The sequence below is a fragment of the Columba livia genome, chromosome 17 (assembly GCF_036013475.1).
Source record: "Columba livia isolate bColLiv1 breed racing homer chromosome 17, bColLiv1.pat.W.v2, whole genome shotgun sequence".
NCBI lineage: Eukaryota > Metazoa > Chordata > Aves > Columbiformes > Columbidae > Columba > Columba livia.
In genome coordinates this window covers 4,247,676-4,267,523 of record NC_088618.1, presented here as the reverse complement: position 1 = coordinate 4,267,523, position 19,848 = coordinate 4,247,676, and the positions used below count along the sequence as shown (strand labels likewise).

Sequence of the window (19,848 nt, the reverse complement as noted above, 5' to 3'; positions counted from 1 at the left end):
GGGCCCGCCTTCGCTCTGCGCATGCGCGGCCACCCGCTGGCTCGGGCCCGTTTCCAGCCGTTCCGGCGCGTTGGCAGAAACGCGCGGTAGCGTCGGAAGTGACGCCACTGCCCTGGCCTGGCAACCGTTACCAGGGTAACCGGGAGGCGCGCGGGGGGCGCGGGACGAGGCCGCGGCGCCGCATCGAGCGGGGGCGGCCCCGGCGGGCCCGGCCGCCCGCTCCGCGGTCCCTGTGAGGGGCCGGACCTTCCTTCGGAGGCCGCGGAGGGGCTGAGGGGGCGGCCGAGCGCGGTGCCAGCCAAGCGCCTCCGGGCTGCCGTGGGCCTCGCCGAGGTGGTGCCTTCACCCGCCCTCAGCTCCCACAGAGGCCTCCGCGCTTCTCGTCTGTCTTCTTCTGCAGAGGTTTTTCCAGGACACCATTATGAGTGATCAAATACAGTTCATTGTTGAGAAACTCAATCAGGAGCCCTTCAGGAAGAACTACAATTTAATCACGTTTGACTCCTTGGAGTCAGTGCAGCTGTTGCAGCTGCTTAATGATGTTCTGGGGGAGATTGACCCAAAGGTAAGGAAGGCAATCAGAGCTGCTCACACCTGTGTAATTACGAACATTTAAAATGGGCTTGATGCAGAAATTTGCTTTTATTTAGGTCTGGCTCTGTATAATCTTGTGGCATGTTTGGTTTACCAAAATAGCTTGTATGAATCTTCCTGGAAATAAATATGCCTGGCAAGAATCCTTTCTGTCTGTAGATTTGCGAGTTTTTGGCAAACCAGCAAATATTTCTTGGTCCAGGGATACTGCATCCCTGTCTCCTACAGACTGGTGACTGAATCTTTTCATTGGCATACAGATCTTGGTTCATACTGACAACCGCTGTGTCCTTAAGTCAAAAGTCAGGCTGTGTCTTGCACACATAGACAGGGCAGGAACTGACCAAGAACTGAACTTCATGGCTTAGATGTTGCAATCGATGTTGAGTCCCTCTCATTGAGCTACCAAAAGTGTGTACAAGATCAGAAGGGATCATTTGTACATCTGGGGCGCAGATACGTGTGCCTTGGCGTGCTTGGATATCTGACTTCCTTGGTGGACATAATTGATTTATCTGCATAGATGAGGTCCCATGAGCAGGGAAAATGTATTCCTAGAGTAAATTTAGAGAGAAATATCCATTAGAAGAGAACTGAAGTTTGGTGACAAAAAGGATGTTCTGTATGAAGCATCTCAGCATCTCACTTCATCGACAATCACGTCATAAATGGATAAAGTCAGTTGCTTTAGTGTTTCTGGTTAATGTGACTTGGGCAAACAGTGGATAATTAATTATTTTTTTTTTACTATTTAGCATGCTGTTGACATTAGAGAGGAGCTACCAGAACAAACAGGTAAAAGAATGTTGAGTCTTCTTGGCATCCTTAAATACAAACCTCCAGGAAGCATATCGGACCTGTGAGTATCTTTTGGTCTACAAATCACTGTGAAACCTTTTACAGCTTATACAGTAACAACCTTTAATTCAGTAGCTGTGTGTATTTTTGACCCCCACTATCCCAGTGGGTATGCGTAAGGCCCGTCCCTATAGAAAATGGTGTAGGGGGTGGCAGCAGGAGAATGTCCCGAATGCAGCAGCTGCTATTGCGGACTCAGCCAGGAGAGGGTGCGGCGTGACTGGCAGGGTCTGTCCCTGTCCCGTCCCCCCAGACCAGCTGTCCCAGGCTGGGTTACCCCCTCCCGCCCCAGGTAATAACCCAGAAAACCTCCACTCTTCCCACATTGCCTTCATTCCCGAAGAACATCACAAAAAACAAAGAGTCGTTTTTGCTGGCTTTATCCTTTTGGTGTGTCATGGGGTTCTTATCTATCTCAAAATAGCAGAATCGGGATCATAAATAGCAAACTGGCATCGTGAGTGTTTTCTCTTTTAACAGAATTAATAAAATCATTAGGCAAGTGGAGAGGGAATGTCGAAATATTGCAAATCATTTGTTCCAAGCCAGTGTTCTTTAGTTTGAGATTTATTGGTATTTTCTTTTTGTTGTTTCCTGTAGGAGTGCGTTTCGCCAGGGGTTAGTTACTGGAAGCAAATCTGTAATTCATCCTGTCTTACATTGGCTTCTTCAGAGGACCAACGAGCTCAAGAAAAGAGCTTACCTGGCACGTTTCTTAGTAAAACTGGAAGTGCCAGCAGAGTTCCTTCAGGATGATACTGTGGCTGACATCAACAAACAGGTACCATTTTTCATGAATGCCAACATTTTACGTTAATTAATTAGAGTGCTAATAGGAGAAGGTATAAATGAACTGGGGAGTTACTGTTGAGATATGTGTTCGAGTGAGTTATGTGAAGCGCATCTTGAAATCAAAGATTCATAATAAGGCTACGTCTTGTCTACCTTTCTTCCAATAACCCTGAAACTAATGGGTAGCATTGAATTAAAAGGTTTTATGCCCTTTAAGTACTGGGTACTAAATAATGTTCAGAGCCATGTTGGCTAAGACAGATTTTTATTTCTTAATTTTTAGCCCCCCTTTTTTTTTTTCCTATGATCTACAACATGGATATTTTTAACTTTATCAATTACCACTTCAAACTAGTGCAGAAAATGTTATGACCAAAAGTCAGTGTCTCCTAATTGTCAATTGATTGTGTAGTATTTAGCGCCTAATATTTGTATTTGGCTTATCCCCCTTCTGCTTCAACCATTTATTTTTTTGGGAATAAGTAAATAATTTCTTCTTTCCAGGCTGATATTCCTACTCATTGTGTTCCTGAGCACTAAATGTTGATTTTAGGTAGTCAGAGTGGGCAGGTTTGAAATGTAAAGCTTAAAGTGAACCAGAGTTATGGTTTTTGATCTGTATTATCTGAGGTACATATTTACCTAAGTTTTATCTGGTTTTCTGTGCCTTTTGTTATGTATAATGACTTCAAAATCACGGTGGTTTGGAATATATGTAACAGTTAACTCAGTTTGTTAACTGTGCACCAGTAAAGCTGTATTGTCCGACTGAAGCTTGACTAAGCCTTTTATATTTTTTGTTGTCGTTTCTAATAATATTGAATTTATAACTTGGAATAACTAAGCAGAAGCAGCAAAGAGAGAAGGGAATGCAGATTGTATGTTTTTTCAGTATGTCGCAGTCTTAATATGGATAAATATCCAGCTCCATTATTTCCATTACGTAAGATGTGTTCCTTTTTGAGATTGCAGTAACATAACCATCTTATTAAACTAATATCCTGCTGATTAATTCAAAACAGAAGCTGAGGTAATATAGTGCCGCAATGTAATTTAACATTATAATGCAAATATTTAGATACTAATTAATTAAAGAATTTAGCCTAAGCTAGTTAGATAATACAGGCTTGCAACAGTCTTTTAAGAGAAACATTTAAAACATAAGAGTTTGGGAATCTTAGAACACGGTCAGGTTTTATGGGTGCATTGAATCAAGCTCGAAGGTACTTTTGTAAATTATTTAAATAAGATACTTGGAGTACTTACCACCTTCCCAATTGTGTTGTGATTTGGACATCGGATTGGCCGCAGTATATAATTTTAAAAGTAAGCAAATTCAGGCATAAATCTAGTTGTCTGGTTTTCAGTGAGTTGTCCTCAGGTGCCAGGAGTCCTTTTTTTTCTGCCACAGAACCTGGGTGTTCTTTGGTCATTTGAGTGTGTCACTTGCTTTGGGTACACATGGGGTTGCTGCAGCTTTTCCCTGGTGACAGTGGGAGACCTTCCCTTCATTATCTGGCAAATTGAACTATGCCCGTGTTTGAATCTTACTATTAGTCTTGAAATGTGTCTCAGTAAGGAAAGGACTTTAGTAAAGTCCGCTTTGGAAAGAGGCAGAGAATCCACACACCAGAAAGCTGATGGACATCAGCAATTGTGGATACAGTTGCTCAGAGACTACCTGCTATTTCATTTTCTCTTAAAGCACTTCTGTAATGCACAAGTGATACAACGCAGGCCTGTTGCATGTTTACTCCTACTTTTTTGTAACTCATTCTGCATTGTCCAGCATGCACATACCTTATCATACCTTTATTTGCCATTTCATCGAGCTCTTTCTCTATTATCTTCTTCTCAGTAGCCATTTCATTGCTATTTTTTGGAATTCGTTCCAGCTTGTCAGTGTATGTCTGATATTGAAACAACCAGAAATGAAGAGAGCATTCTAGATGCTGGTTCCCCATGGTTTTATAGAATAAAATTGCTGTTTCACTGCTCAGGGATACGATGCCTTTGTTTGAACTGGCCTTTGCCATTGCCATTTTGTGTTCAACATTCATATCAATTGCTCTTTCCAGGAAGTAAAAAATGACTTGATGTTCCCTTTTTAGATTTTTCCATCTTACTGAATGGCAGTTTCTGTGGAGATTATCTTCCTTTAGATCTCAGCCTGCATTTCTCCAAGTTGAATCTAAATTTATTTCCTACCCATATTTCTAAGCTCTTTCTGTCCCCTGTTATTTCTCTGCCCACACAGACTTTCACACTGCCTCTCAGTTTCAGATCACTGGTGGGCAATGTACTGGTGTGGAAGTAGCACAGTCTACTTCTCTCTAACTACCGAACGACATATATAATTCTCTATATTATACTGAGGGCACGATTATGCAATGTGTCGAAACTGTTTCTCAAATGTTAAGTCAGGTGTGCTCTTGGACCGCTTTGCTGGATTGAAGCTCAGTGCTCTATAAGTTCAGGGCCCGTTGCTTCGATCGCGGGTGTTGTTAGATCAAGCTCTTCCTTTTTGGGCTGATAAATTCAGTTTATGTGATATACACAGATTTACAGTGAGAATAATATGTTAATATGGCCTTGTCCCTTTCAGATAACATCTTCCTGTATTCTCTTATATTACAAGGGTAGAGGTGAAAATGCTGAAGAAATCTCCAAATGGAAGATAATGCACTGTTTTTTATACTTTTTGCCTTATATGTTGATAAGCTTTTGTGATGAAAAATGCCTTTAATACTTGTTCTCACCATATTTCTATTTCTATATTTAGTGTCTTTGTAGTAAAGCAACATGTTGATCTGAAAATCCTTAGACACAGAGCTCACTCTGAATGGGTTTTATTTCATTTTATAGTATGAAGAACTGATGGAAGCATTTAAAAACCTACATAAGGAGTGCGAGCAGCTCAAAACGTCCGGTTTATCTACTGCAGAAATAAAAAGGGTAAAAAAACCTGAGAAAATTGTGCGAGTTTCGTCGAGACTTTTTGTTCATGTTTATTTTTGTAGGTGTTGTAGGCTCATTGCAGTGTATAAGGTGCACAGGTCAGAGCTGGCACGCACGGCCGCTGCCTTGTTGAAACGGTTCTCTGTTGGCAAACATTCGAAAGTCCTCGCTCTGCTGAGATCTGAGCTTTGAGAAGCAGATTGGGAGACGGGGCTGCCAAGACTCTGTTCAGCAGCGTTTTCAAATATGAGAACTCCCTTTCCTCTCGATGCAAACTGATAGGAAGCCTTTTGCTTTACTGATACAGGGTAATCATTGCAGAGGGTGTTGAATGAATTAAGAGCTTAAGTCAACAAAAATTATGATCCTGTGTGGCTAAGGTGTTAAGTAAAGCTATTTGCCTTGCCCTTTTTCAGCAAAATATTGAAGTGTGTGTACAGCTTTCCAGTGAGACATATAGGCAAATTAAGCAAATGTTGAGATAACATCTAAATTTGGAGAATTTATTTCCCTTTCTCTCATAGCTCATTGATCCGTGGAGTCCTGATGTTGTAAAATAGGACTAAAGGAAAATAAGAATCGCATACATGTTTTAGCAGTAAAAAGTGTTTCTTTTAACACAATTTTAATATAAAAAGTGGCAGCAAACATCGCTTGTGTGCAGCTTCATGCAAGATTGTCTGCCAGGAAGCGGGTAATGGTGGTAATATTAAGAACATATGTTAGACTGCATCAGGTGTTGAATTCATGCTGATTTTTGCTTGGTTGTTTCTCTTTGGTTCAATTTTAGAGAAAACCACCTGCTTTTATTTTAAATGTTCCCAGGAATCCTCAAGGATGCAGATGAAGAAACGTTAGCATAAAGAGAGTGGGAACTGTGGGGGAAGTAAGAGAGAGATTGGAGTCCTGGATTCTGGTCATGGATCAATAAAATAATAACCACTTCGTGTATTTGGAGAAGAATTCTGATTTTCATATTAATTTGGACAGAATTTAGCCCAATCCATAACTTATTGTAAATAAATTAACACTTGTTTATAAATTTTTTTCTGCTTTTTAGGATATCAGTGCAATGGAAGAGGAGAAAGATCAACTCGTCAAACGCGTAGAGCGTCTTAAGAAGCGGGTAAGAAGAGAAGTAACGCTGTTACGTTTCAGTGTCATCATCTTTGGCTTGCAACTCTGATTTTGGAATGCAAACAAGGATTAAGATAAACACACTGTATGTCTAGGAAGGAATCGAATAACTAATTGACCCATGGGGAATCTCCCCAGGCGTTAGTCCAGAGCTTTTAAGAATCTTGAGTCCAGCACTTCGCTGTCATTTCTGAGTAGTAACATGTATGGAGAGGAAGTGCTAAGTGGGCTTGTGAGACATGTGATCTCTTTAATGTATTTCTCAACTATCTGACAGTAACATGCACTATTTATCCACTTGCTGTAGGTGGAGACAGTACAAAATCATCAACGAATGCTTGAAATAGCAAGACAGCTTCGCTTAGAAAAAGAGAGAGAAGAATCTTTGGCTCAACAGAAACAAGAACAGAAAAATCAGGTACTGACATAAAAGCATACCCGTTAAATTGTCATCAAATTAGATCACCATTAAAAATATAAATGTTTATGTACATTTTAAGGGGAGAGGCCTGACCCATCAAGTACTGAACACCTCATGCTAGGTACTTGGTTGCCTCAGCTGCCACTGACATCATTTAACAGTCCCAGGAAATGTTCCATGACTTTGTAGCACCCGAAGAGAATTCTTTATACTTACAGTAGTGATCAAATGTTTCCTTAGTTTGATTTGTATCTCTGTGCATCTGCACTAAGATTTCAGGGGCTGCAGAACACAGCAAGTACCTCAGCTTTTCACTGGGTGGGGGGAACACGTATTGAGGGGCAACCTTGGGATTTTAGTCCCCAGGTTTGACAGGGGGACCGTCAGACGTCCAGGAAGCACTGGAAGCAGCTGACATCTGAACATAAGGCTGGGTTTTATTCCTGACCTATGTTGTAAAACCAAGGTATTTTAATAAAATGCAGTGTCATATTGTTACATCATCTCACCAAATTCTGTAACGTGAACTTCAACACTGTATTAAAAGGAGAAAAACCCCAGATTTCTAGTATTGCAGTTCATATCTGGATGTGGAATCAATGTGAATCAGCGGGCTTTCAAGCTGTTGGGTCTTTGCTTGAACCTGAGTGAGATCACAAGTAAAATGAATGTGATGTCCAGCTAATTCCAGTTCTTAGCACACATCTCTCTAAATCATAAAAATGCTAATCAGCTGGGTGTTGTTGGCAACAAGCTTTCCATGTGCTCTCCAGTTGGACAGCGGATTGCTGGAACAACTTGGCCGCGTTGAAATACCGCAGTGTAAGGATAGTTATCTGCCGCAACCCTGATCCTTGTGGTCTTTTTTTTTGGTTGTTGTTCTTCTAATGTTCAAACTACTCATATTTTTGGTTGAAAATTGCATAATGAATTTCTGCCATAGAGAAAATATCCCTTGGGAGTGCAAGAATATTTTCTTTAATTAACACTAGACAATATCAAGTAAACCCATGCTGATTGTTGAAAATTTGTTTTGGCACATTCCCTTGTGAAACAGGTAATCACCAGATGCTTATAGCTACCTTTTTTTTTTAGTATTTGGGATTATTTTTGATACATATTCAAATAATTTAAGTGAAAGAGTATTTCAAAGGAATGAGCTGATGTGTGTGTGATTCTCTCTCCGAAGTTGTTCCATGCGGAGCAGAGACTGCAAAGAGCACAGCTGCAGCTGAAGGAGATGCATCATGCAGTAGTGGATTCAAAACCCGAAAGTAAGTAGTTATCTCTAAAGGCTGGGGGTTGACGCTTCTCTTTTGGAAATGAAATCAAAACTGGGTGGCTGTCAATAATATGGTAGTGCTAAAAAGCATATACACACTTAATAGAATCTAAAGAAAGAAATAATTTGTGTTCTAAAGGCCCAAGTCCTACTTTTCAATGTCCGTTTAATATTGCAGTTGCATCACGTAACTGCTTCGGCAGCTGTTTTGAATTAGAGACTTTTTTTTTTCAGTCACCACCACATTGTGTTGTTATTACTTTGTAATTTTACTCTAATTTTTTTACGATGCTCATCAGGCACTGAACCACAAATGGAACTGAAAGAGTATCTGAACTATCTTCTTTACTCAAAGGGACCTGCAGCGGATTTTATAACTGTTCCATTTTCGCAGTAGCTATCAGAGAGTTTATACAGCAAAGCTGTGTCAACATTTCTATTTCAGTTCCTGGGTTTTTTTAAGGCCAATGGAAACTTGGTGGGTTCAGTTCACAGACGTGAAGGTAACATAATAAAAAGCCAGTAAATATGCCATTTAATCATTGAGATGAAAATAAAGATAAAGTTAACATATTTTATTTCCTTATCTTGAGTCCTGCTTGCAAGGGAAAAAAAAAGTGTTTAGATGTTCTGAAGAAAAACTTGGAGTCATTACTTCAGAAAGCTTGTGTTGAAATTTTGCCCAAACAAAGACTAAAGGACTAAGCCTTGTAATTGCTTTTCCCCACAGCAGACACAAAGACAGTGCCTGTAGTAGCGATTGCAGAATGCCAGCTGGGTTTTTTAAATAATTGAAATTAGGTGGCCACAGTGCACTTGAATGGGATTCCATTTATTTTAAAAGCTTTGTTGGTCTCCAGTTAGCACCATTTGTTTTATTTTAAAAGCTCCCTTTGACTGCAGTTTGGTCCCTCAGCTGCCCACTCGGATCAGCGCAGCTCGCGTGCTGACAATTCAGCGCCTGGTCGGTAGGCGTGATTTTCACTGGGAGGCAGATGCTTGCCTGTAAAAGAATTTTAAAATGATAAAGTTGTTAATGAGTCGAAGCTTTTTTGTTTGTCTTACAGACGCGTCCTCCTTTGATTACTTCATCTAATCAATTTAGGATGGAGTACTTTAAAGAAACATAAAGGAACTCTTTAAGGAACGCAACTAGCACATATTCATGGGTATCACTAACATGCACTTAGCATCAGTCTGCTTTAGCTGTGCCAGGAAAATACCGGTTATTGTTAGAAGGTTTTTAATACCTAGAAATATAATATTTAGAAGACTTTGTATCACGACAACCAGTTGACTGTTAGGAGATGTTTTGTAGACTAATTAATGATACTGTTTTCCACAGTACGGTCCTTCCCTGTGTATTAACTTCAGAATTACTCAGTATGTTTGACTGCGCACAGGCAGTTGCTGCTGGTAGCGTCAAATACCACACATGTGCAGTTCCTGTTTTGTTGTTGTTCTGGATGTGAACAGTATTTTTATTGACACTGACCATTAGTTTGAATAACCTGGCTCATGGTTTCTCAGCGCGGTTGCCATCTTTTTACTTTGAATAGCTCTGCTGGAACAAACACAAATTGTTTAATGCCAAGAGGTGAACCAAATGACTGAAATTCTTGATCTCTGTCCATTTTAGAGAACATTATTGTCACTTTATTGGCAGAAATATGGAGTGGATGACTAGCTGGAAAATATTGATTAAAATAATGTCTTAAGGTGATTGTTGTAGATAAACAGTGAAATGGCAGAGGAGTTGCTTTGTACAGATGTCTATTCTATGTCCTTCTGAACACTTGATAAAAATAGACATTTAGGATACTATTTAAGTATTCCATTTGAATGAAAACAGTAACATTTTTCTTTCCCTAAAATTCTGAGGTTAAATGATCTCCAACACTGCAGACCACATTACAGTTAAAGTTATAGATGTATTTGGTGAAGGAGAATGGCTTAGGTGGAACTTTATTTCCATCTTTAAGTGATGAATAAAGTCACTGTCAATTCATGCAATGTCAGAGCGCTTTTAAGCTAACTTGATATCTTTGGGAATACAAGTCTGTTTGTGATATTAAACAAAGTGTTGGCCAGATAGTCTATAAAATCAGTGCTCCTTTTTCTTTTTAAAAGAATCAGTTGCTGCGAATGCTTTTGGTGTAGGAGGCACAAGTGGTAACCTGTAGAGGGAAGAGCAGCAGCAGTCTGAGCGCAAGGTGAATTGAGGTTTAGATCCATGAGCAGAATTATGTAGAGAAACTTCCCTCTTGTCTCCATGGCTGAGCAAGCACTAAGAAGCTCTTTCTCCCGTCCCTCTCTTTGTGATCATCATAATAAAAAAGATTGAATGGAAAACATGAGGAGTTGCTCTTAATAGCTCTTCACATGTAAATATGTGGTTGGCAGAACCTTGCTAAAATAACCTTAGGGCACAGAGCCAGCGTTTCTGTGCAGCTTACGTATGTACATTTTGTAACCATAAGTCAAAGTTAAAACATTAAAACCAACATTTCTATGTGTAATGGAAAGATTTAAAGTATGTCTGCTTTTCTTTCCTCTAGCCTGGGAATTTGAAGAAAGAATGCTTTTCACTGAAAAAAAACTGAAACAAAAGCTGCTCTATGTTTGGTTTTTTAAGGTTCTGTTAAGCAGCAAAAATAGCTCTTAGGTAGTTACTTCTCCATATGTTGCACCATACAGGAGGAAAAATATACCTGAAGTATTTAGGAAAGAAACTACATTAGTCATGAAGGATGTTGACATCATCTTGTCTTTCCCCAGCGAGATGCCAGGTTTTAACTCGCTTCTTTCTTGTTGCACCACCAAGAGTGAGCAGGATGCAGAACCAGCAGCAGTCGGTGTTGGAAGGAAGCTGGTAGGAGCTCTGAGGTGATCTGAGATAAATCCAGATCGTGGTCACGGTTGTACCCTGTGAAGTCAGCGGGTCTCCACTCTTGTGAAAGCAACTGTTTAGGTGTGGTCATTTCCTGGGTTTAGTGTCATATCTACAACAAATTACTTGGTCATGTACATTTTTATAAGAAAACAGGAGTCATGCAAGAAATTAAATATAGGCTATATCTGCAGATTATTTATTTTTGGCTACTAAGAGGAAAACCAGAAATTAGTTTGATTAAATTATTAATATTTAATATCAGAATAATTTAAACAATATAACTTTGGTTTCCCCACCGAAGACCTAGGTTATAAATATCAAATCAGAAGCTGTGTTCCCAGTCAGCTTGGAGGTGCTGATGGAGCTCACAGTGTATGTGGGAAGCTTTGCTGCATTTGCAGAGGTGGTGGATTCCTAGTGAGACATTAAAATGTGGTCCCTCCTGCCCAGCTCCGCCGTGGGCTGAGGAGCATTGGAACCAAGTTCTTCTGCAAGAAAGAAGTGGGAATTCTCTCCTAGCGAGTCCAAGTGTTGCTCAGGCGGAGCCGTCGAGCCGAGTACCTGCTGGCTGCTGCACACGCAGGGTAACGCTGCTCAGCTTTCTGAAACCAGGGCTGGTGCTGTTTGATTTGCACGAGATAAATGACCTTTCCACAGAGGGGAAAAGGATGTGTGCTAGTGTTGCTTTTCATAAACACATTGGAGTAAACTGCTGGAAAAGAGGAATTCCTGCTCAGTTTTAGTTTGTGTTGACTTTGTTAGCAGCGCTGCTTTCCCCGGGGTCTGTTTTCTTTCTTCTAGTTCTTGAGGCTTCCTCAGGAACTCAGAACGGCAACAGAACCAAGTAGAGGATCTATCAGGACGGTGTTTCTAGAGGTAAACAGTGTCACAACAGTGAGGGCCCCTTTTCCTAGGCTTGTATTGCACTTTGTTCTGACCTCCTCCTTTTGCCAGTCAGTCATACGGTCAGCACTCTGCTCTCCCCTACATCCTTTCCCATCTCTGTTTTGGCAACATCAGCTGCACTATCGTGTCTCTGGACTCAAGCTTTTCTCTGCTTGCGCAGCGTATGAGAGAGACAGAGACTGTGAATGTCTTGTTTTTCTTGGCATTTCATGGCGATTCCATATTCTCCCACATATGGAGAGAAAACCCTCATCCTCCAAAAAAACACCCAACTCTAGCAAGTAGTTTAAAAAAGTATCTAGAATACTTACCTTTGAGACATCTGGATCATGAAAGATATTCTGAAATACCTATTCCCACTCTCACCTGACATGTAACTTCCAAATCTTACTGTAATCCTTGGCACAGGTGTCTCGGAGGAGTAATTGCACTGGAGTGCCTGTTGTCAGTGGAAGACGGTGTAATGTAATTTAAATAGATGCTTTATTTGATTCTGTCGCATTTTTCTAGCTGCGCAATATCCTTATCTGCGTGTATCTCTGTTTATTTATAAATTATCTGTTATGGAGGCTGAATTACTCTCCCTAGCAAGAGCCAGGTAAGCACAATAATACACAGAGTGCATCAGGCTTGTGTGGAGTGAAACTTAGAAATGGGGTTGCTTTTCTCAACAGAATTTTGGACACTACTCAGCAATTCCTTCTTGTTTTTTCCATTTTATCATTATTTTCAGTGTTCTCAGTCTATATACTGTCCTGAAATGGAATGCTTGTTCTTACAAGAAAAAATAGTCCGCTATATACAGGGAGGCAATTTATACGTGTTCCAGTAATGGAAAAGACCCTTAAAGTAGGCATATGTTAAATTGTGCTCATTTTAAAGCCTTTTTAGATGCCAGATTGAAGTTTTATTTTAAGGAAGGATTTCCAAGGATCATTCAAATTAATAAATCTTTATCAGGTAACTACGTGTTTCTTTGAGCGTTGAGAAGAAGACTCAAATTTTATGCTGTTGTTATTGTAATCTGCTGATAAATACTTTAATGTATTGGTGAAATCAAGCTTAATTATCTGCTGCGTTGCTTTTATAGACACACACTGATTTAATTCATTTTTAAGGTTTAATGAAGAAACTAGAAGAGGAGATAAATTTCAATTCATACCTGGTTACTGAGAAAATACCAAGAGAGCTTGAAAGTAAGAAGAATTCAGCGTATTTCTTGCAAAAGGTGGTTTCAGAGCCAGCTATGAGTCAATCCGATCTCAGTGTCATTGAAATCAAGGTAAGTCGAGCAAGGTCACACTCAGTTTGTGTTCTGTAGCACAGCCGAAGGTTCTTGTACACGGGAGGTTTCTTATCCTCGAGAAAATATTTCATTCCCAGAGCAACATCCCTTCAATTTTAAAGGAAAAGAAGATGTGTTAAGCACTAAATGCAAACTCTCAGATAAGGTTTTTGTTTGTCTGTTTTTAACAAAACAAACACAAAGCAAACAATCAAACCAAACCCCAAACCCAACCCTCTCCTTCAAGGGTTTGTTTTTCTCTTTCTCCATGAGGTAACCTTTTAATTTGTTGTATTTTGGAAGTAAGTTCTTAATAGATAATAAAAGCATCTACTATACTTGGCTGTTACCGCAGCACGGCCTTAGCGTTCTTTTAAAAGTCAGTCTTCTATTACCTCAGCGCCTTAAAAAGGAGCTGAATTGCACCAAGCGTGCTACTATCCCGCATTTTATAATTCATAAACCAGGAATTTATTCACAGAAGGGAATTCTTATGCTGTCTTCAAATTCAAGCCCGTTTTAGCTTTTGTAAAGGAGTAGAATTTACAGGAGATTTATTTTTTTTTTCGGGTGTTAGAGTATTTTTAGTCCTATTGAGCACTTTATTTGAAATACTTGGCTCTCAAAGCACACGGGTATTGCTCACAGAGATGTCCGGGTAATGCCCAGCACTAGAACTGCGTTATATTTTGACTTCATTGGCTTTCAGCACATATTTACACTGCTTGCTTATCAGCACTCATCTCGTTAGCAGAGAATTCAAGGAAGGTTGCTAGGGCTGTGGTTTCCACGGCTGATGAGAGTCCCGGTGTAGCATTAAGCCAGGACTGGAAAAGCTGCGCTCAGCACTCTCAGTTTGGGTTTCCAGATGCAGTGGGATCTAAAGCTCCAGCCAGAATGAAGATCAACAGTTTGAGACTTTGGGAAAACAAGTGAATTTTGCAGCAATGCAAAGAAGGTACCATAGAGCTGAATGTTCACGGTCTGTGACTCTTCCAAGTGTTGGTGAAACTTGATGCCACTTAGTCTTTATTTGCTCCCCTTCAAGCTTCTGATAAATGGTTGAGTGAAGAGGAATTTTAGTTAATATTGATAAAATTACACATTGTGTGTGGCAACCTCAGTCTTTTTTCTGTCTGTACCAATTTTCTCTCCATGTACGCCGCTTTACTTTATTTTCAGGGCCAGCGTCATGCTCCTGCCTTATCATAAAGGCACAGAACTGGAAATCCAAAACCAGCCTCTTCCTGGCCAATGCTTAATGACTCATTGGGTTTTTTGGGTTTGTTTCTCTGCTTTAAAAATGGAACTAGCTGAATTGTGAATCTGGTCTGCAAAGCACTTAATACTTGGAGAAGACAAAGAAATAAAGCTTCATTTCCTTAGTTTTCTACTCTGTCTTGCAGATAAATGAAGTAAACGCACAGATTAATCAGCTTATTGAGAAAAGAATGATGAAGTATGAGCCAATCGATAGTAAATTTTCCATGTATCGCCAACAGGTAAGAAGGAACAAAATATATTTTAAGCAGAACTGGCTGAAGGGAAGAAGCCAGAGAGTCGTGGTCAATGGGCACAGTCCAGTTGAGGCCTGTACCCAGTGCAGTGCCTCAGGGGTCAGTACTGGGGCCTGTATTGTTCAATATATTCATCAATGATTTGGACGAGGGAATAGAGTGTGCTATCAGCAGGTTTGCTGATGACACCAAGCTGGGAGGAGTGGCTGACACGCCAGAAGGCTGTGCTGCCATCCAGAGACCTGGACAGGCTGGAGAGTTGGACAGGGAAAAATGTAATGAAATAGAGCAAAGGCAAGTGCAGAGTCTTGGATCTGGGTAGGAACAAGCCCAGGTTCCAGTATAAGTTTGGAACGACCTATTAGAGAGCAGTGTAGGGGAAAGGGAGCTGGGGGTCCTGGGGACAGCAGGGTGACCATGAGCCAGCACTGGGCCCTTGTGGCCAGGAAGGCCAATGGTACCTGGGGTGGGTTAGAAGGGGGTGGTCAGTAGGTCAGAGAGGTTCTCCTGCCCCTCTGCTCTGCCCTGGGGAGACCACACCTGGAATATTGTGTCCAGTTGTGGCCCCTCAGTTCCAGCAGGACAGGGAACTGCTGGAGAGAGTCCAGCGCAGCCACCAAGATGCTGGAGGGAGTGGAGCATCTCCCGTGTGAGGAAAGGCTGAGGGAGCTGGGGCTCTGGAGCTGGACAAGAGGAGACTGAGGGGTTGATACTGATCTTGTATCAGTGGGTGTGGAATGTAAAGGGTGAGTGTCAGGAGGATGGAGCCAGGCTCTTCTCAGTGACAACCAATGATAGGACAAGGGGAATGGCTTAAAACTGGAACACAAGAGGTCCCACTTAAATTTGAGAAGAAACTTCCCAGTGAGGGTGGCAGAGCCTGGCCCAGGCTGCCCAGGGGGTTGTGGAGTCTCCTTCTGTGCAGACATTCCAACCCGCCTGGACACCTTCCTGTGTAACCTCATCTGGGTGTTCCTGCTCCATGGGGGGATTGCACTGCATGAGCTTCCAAGGTCCCTTCCAATCCCTGACATTCTGGGGTTCTGTGATTCAGAAGCAGCAGTGCAATTTGAGTCATGAGTTGTTTTACATACTGATTTTTTTTTTAATTTATTTAGTGTAAATTGGTAGAAATACATAATGACGGAGGACAAAAAGGAAATAAATGGCTGTTGAGCATATGTGTGTTTAGGGCTGAGTCAATTGCTTTCAGGCAGTCGGTGAGTTGGTAGTGAGTGCTGTCTGTGGCTGTTTGGTGCTGCCCTTCCGCTGCATCACTGGAATTCTGGAAAGGTGGCTTGGAGGAGCTGTTCTGGTAAAGCTCCAGCTGTGGACGGATTCTGAAATGCAGCCCCTGGCTGCGGCGCTGCCTTTCGCTGGATCCCTTGCTTCTGTCTGACCCCGCGCTATAACATTTTTCCCATTACATCTATTAAGAAGGTATTCCTTGATTTATTTTTTTTTTAATTTTTCATCCTGAGGCTATAAAATAGTCTTTCTATAAAATAAGCTCTCTGGTCTAGTCTTAGTAAATTCACAAGTTATAAAAAGGATTTATGAACTCCAAGATTTTCAGAGCTCACACAGAAATGCGAGTGATTTCTTTTCCAGGCAACCTGCGCTGCTGCTGATTTTATTGGCGATTTTCATGATGATGCTTGTGGTGACAGTTTGAAAAATAAAAAGGGCTTAAATAAAAAGTATCAGTGGGAGGAAAAACATTGTGATAAAATCCATGATACAGTTCGATCAGATAGGCAACGTGAAATGCTCCGTTTTGTTTAGCGAGAGATGCTCTTCCTACCAGAGAAAAGCTCCGTAATGTGCTGGTAACAAACGTCGACCGGCTTGTGGTAGAGCTGTGTTCCATGGAGGAACAGGCGTTGTTCTGCTAGGGACTGCCTTCTGTTTCACAAAATAATATAGATATTGTGCAGTTTGTCACTGCAGAGATCTCATGAAGCAAAGAGCTGAGATACCACCCCAGCAGAATTCTAGATGTAATTTTAGAAATAAAGCTGATTCTTTTAGCCCAGTCAGAGTATATTTTGCTTTGTTTTTTCTTGATTTTTCCCTTGCACATGAAGAAACCAACTATCCCTCCAAGTTCATGCGCGTGCATCTAAATAAATGTGTTATTTTAAAGTATTTTTTAATAGTGTAGTTTGGCAAGATAAAACTGTTTGGGTTTTTGTCCCCCTGAACTAATGTGTCCTTATGTTCCCAACGCTGCTTCTGGTCAGATGTTAGGTACCCTTTGATATTCTGCCTTGTAGAAAATATTATCTTTTAAATGCTCTATTTCCTAGACTCAAAAAAGAGAGAATAATCTGTAATCCACACTATTTCTGCACTGTATTGCTTTATTCATCGTCTCGTAGCTATTTGCCAAGATTTAGTGGCTCGGCTCTGCTGTTAGTGTAACATATTTCTGTAGGTTGGAGTAGGTTGGAGTTATAAAAATCTGTATTATGACATTTGTGAAATCTTGGATAACTTTTTGTTTAAGCCATGGTGGTGTATCTTACATATGCGCATAAGAGACTAAGAAGAAATGGAGCAGCTAAAATGCCTGCCTTTTTTTTCAATGAAAATGGAAAAATGTGGTCAAGAAATGTAAAATGTATCAATGTGAATCTGGAAGAAAAGAGTATACGTGAAATTTCAGCTGTACTGAAGAAATTTGGGGGTCTGCAATCAGCTTCAGTGAAGTTGTGGTTTAACCCACTGTATATGACGTGCAACTGATGCTTTTTTCTGCAAAGTGATGCGCTCACGTTTCCTAAAGTCCATCCGTTTCTGACAGTTAAAACGTGGTTTCAGTGGTGCAACGACTGAAACGTAATGGATTACATTTTACTAATTGTTAAACAAGGCAATTTTTATTTCACTTCTCCGTATGCATTTGTAATTATTGTGCAGGCGTCTATAATTGCCCGGAAGAAGGAAGCCAAGGCAGAAGAGCTTCAGGCCGCCCGGGAGGAGTTGTCCGGCACGGAGCGGCAGATGCTGCACAAGACCAGCCAGGCCCAGGAGCTGGAGGGCTCCGAAGTCCTGAAGGGGGAGGAGGTACGCAGGGGAACGGGGCGTCCGGAACAGGGAGTTCCTACAGGATGGATCCGGTTTTGTTAACTCACCTTTTCCTTTTAACTTCACGTGACAATAACCAATTCCACAGTGTCTTATCCATTTGTATAGTATGTCGTCGAACTATACGGCCTCAGCTTTGCAACAGATTGGCCTCTGCGCACATGTCATCAAATTCCAAAAATTTAACATATTTGAGGCCTTTTTAAAATAATGTGCAAATAATACAATGCTCTCCAGTGCTTTCCAATATTTATACTGCAGCAGTGCTTCATTTGTAGCTATTTTCAAATTATTAATTGCAATTATTCACATTGTACTTAATAGATTGCAGGGTATATGAGGACTTAATTTTGGGCTGCCTTGAAGTTCCAGACTCAGAGTCAAAACAATGTCAATATAATCCCAATGGTATGATGGTAAATAATTAACTATAAAAGTCAACAATACTAATGAAGGGATTAGGAGTTCAAGTGATAAGTCATGTAGATTATTTGATGTATAATAAAAATCTGCATTATTATCCATTCTCTATATGATATATGATCATGAAGCATAATACCAGCAATTATTAGCAATGCAGTTAGTCCTGTCGTATTTATTACCTGCAAAAGCTTTTACTTAAAAATAAGTGTTCCCAGGCCCTCCTGAAGTTGATCTGCAGTACAGACGTTGAGTAGCACGATCAGCAGAGTTGTATTTGCAGCTGAAATTCTCAAAGCTGCTGCTGCTTCTTCAGAAGTTTGCAAAGAACAAGGCTGCTGCAGCTGGGCGGTGCTTTGTCAGCAAGATGAATTGACTTTTTGTAAGACACTGATTTTTCTCAGTTTGGAAGAAGCTTGCTAAGTGTATTTACAGGCGGAATCACTAAAGCAAAGAATATTTTAGCTGCATTATTTTCGGACTTAATGTATCTTTTCATCCCCTCATGTATTGTCTTTGCTTGCGCTGCCATCGTTTCTCAAGAGTAACACTCTTCGCTTGCCTTTTCTTTGTTTCGGTGCTTTTTTTACGCGCTGCTCAATGCAGGGAACACCCGTGGTGGAAGGGCCTCCCTGATGCCACGGGCCATGCCCGCTCCACAAAAATCACTGCTCTTTTAGAGGGGTTTTAGAGACTCAATCAAGTACGGAGTGTGTCTGTGTACACGCAGCACAAAGGCTTCCTGTGTAATATGGAATCCATGCGTACTTCACTTGAGCCTTCTTGCCGTTCTCCCCTGCTGTAAATCAAGATGAAAGCTACAGGTGGAGGCGATGGCACAGGGGCTTTGAAGAATTAAGATGTTGATATACTATATACATTCCATAGGTGTCCCATAGGTAACAATAATAAGGAGACCACTGCATTAGATTTCTCTCCACTGTGAGTTTTTCAACCCCAGTGGGTATGTTGCTAAAATCTTGGACAGCTTTTTAAGTAAAAATAAAACCAGAAAGCAGACAATCTGTGTTTCAAGACATGTGAAATGTTTAATTATTCAACGAGAATGCATTACCAAGACAGCTACATATGTTTTACATTATCTGTAAATGCACTGTAAGGTAAGAAAGAATTAATGTTGTGCCTGTTCTTGAGGGGGACAACATACTCTGATCCAGAGGAATTCAAGGAGAGCAGGGTAGGAGGGAAACACGGTTACAGAACCTTGTAAGAGGATTAATAATGAAAAATTTAAGTTAATTGTCTTACACAAGGAAGAGGCTCAGGACAGGAAAAAGACAAGACCCGTTTTGAGCAGAACCTGCATTCCGTTTGTTAAAATATGTTCCGCTTTTGACTTTTAAAATCTTTTCAAGTCTTTATTTTGAGGAGCGAAGAATAAATGAGGTTGGAAGAGACTTCAAGGATCATCTGGAAATGACTGAGCACTTTGCACAAAACCATCAGCTTAAAATAAGGAATGTTTGTCTTTTCCTAAGAAGCATTTGCTGGTTTATAAAACAGTGTCTGCATGTTGGCCAGCATCATACAGTCCGTGTCCTGCTCTTGGCTGTTCCTTTATCACATATACTGTAGTGGTGCTTGCAGGCACCGGTGTAAAGCGGTAAAAAGAGTGTCTCTTATGGCTAAAAACTACAAAAGGATTTGAATTCTTGATACTTTTGATAGCTGCTT

The 19,848-nt window shown here is 40.8% G+C and overlaps 1 protein-coding gene across 2 annotated transcripts in view; it reads left to right on the top strand.

The window, feature by feature from the left end:
- Window positions 1-184: 184 nt before the first annotated feature.
- The window catches only part of IFT81 (intraflagellar transport 81), a 36,548-nt gene continuing 16,884 nt past the window's right edge, over window positions 185-19,848 (top strand). For both annotated transcript variants that reach the window (XM_005498246.3, XM_065032852.1), the window contains exons 1-10: window positions 185-565; window positions 1,350-1,453; window positions 2,053-2,233; window positions 5,110-5,199; window positions 6,263-6,328; window positions 6,647-6,757; window positions 7,950-8,034; window positions 12,960-13,123; window positions 14,533-14,628; window positions 17,566-17,712. In XM_005498246.3, the coding sequence (XP_005498303.2) occupies window positions 422-565; window positions 1,350-1,453; window positions 2,053-2,233; window positions 5,110-5,199; window positions 6,263-6,328; window positions 6,647-6,757; window positions 7,950-8,034; window positions 12,960-13,123; window positions 14,533-14,628; window positions 17,566-17,712 (1,188 nt within the window). In that variant the 5' untranslated portion in view covers window positions 185-421. The remainder of the gene's footprint in view (window positions 566-1,349; window positions 1,454-2,052; window positions 2,234-5,109; window positions 5,200-6,262; window positions 6,329-6,646; window positions 6,758-7,949; window positions 8,035-12,959; window positions 13,124-14,532; window positions 14,629-17,565; window positions 17,713-19,848) is intronic.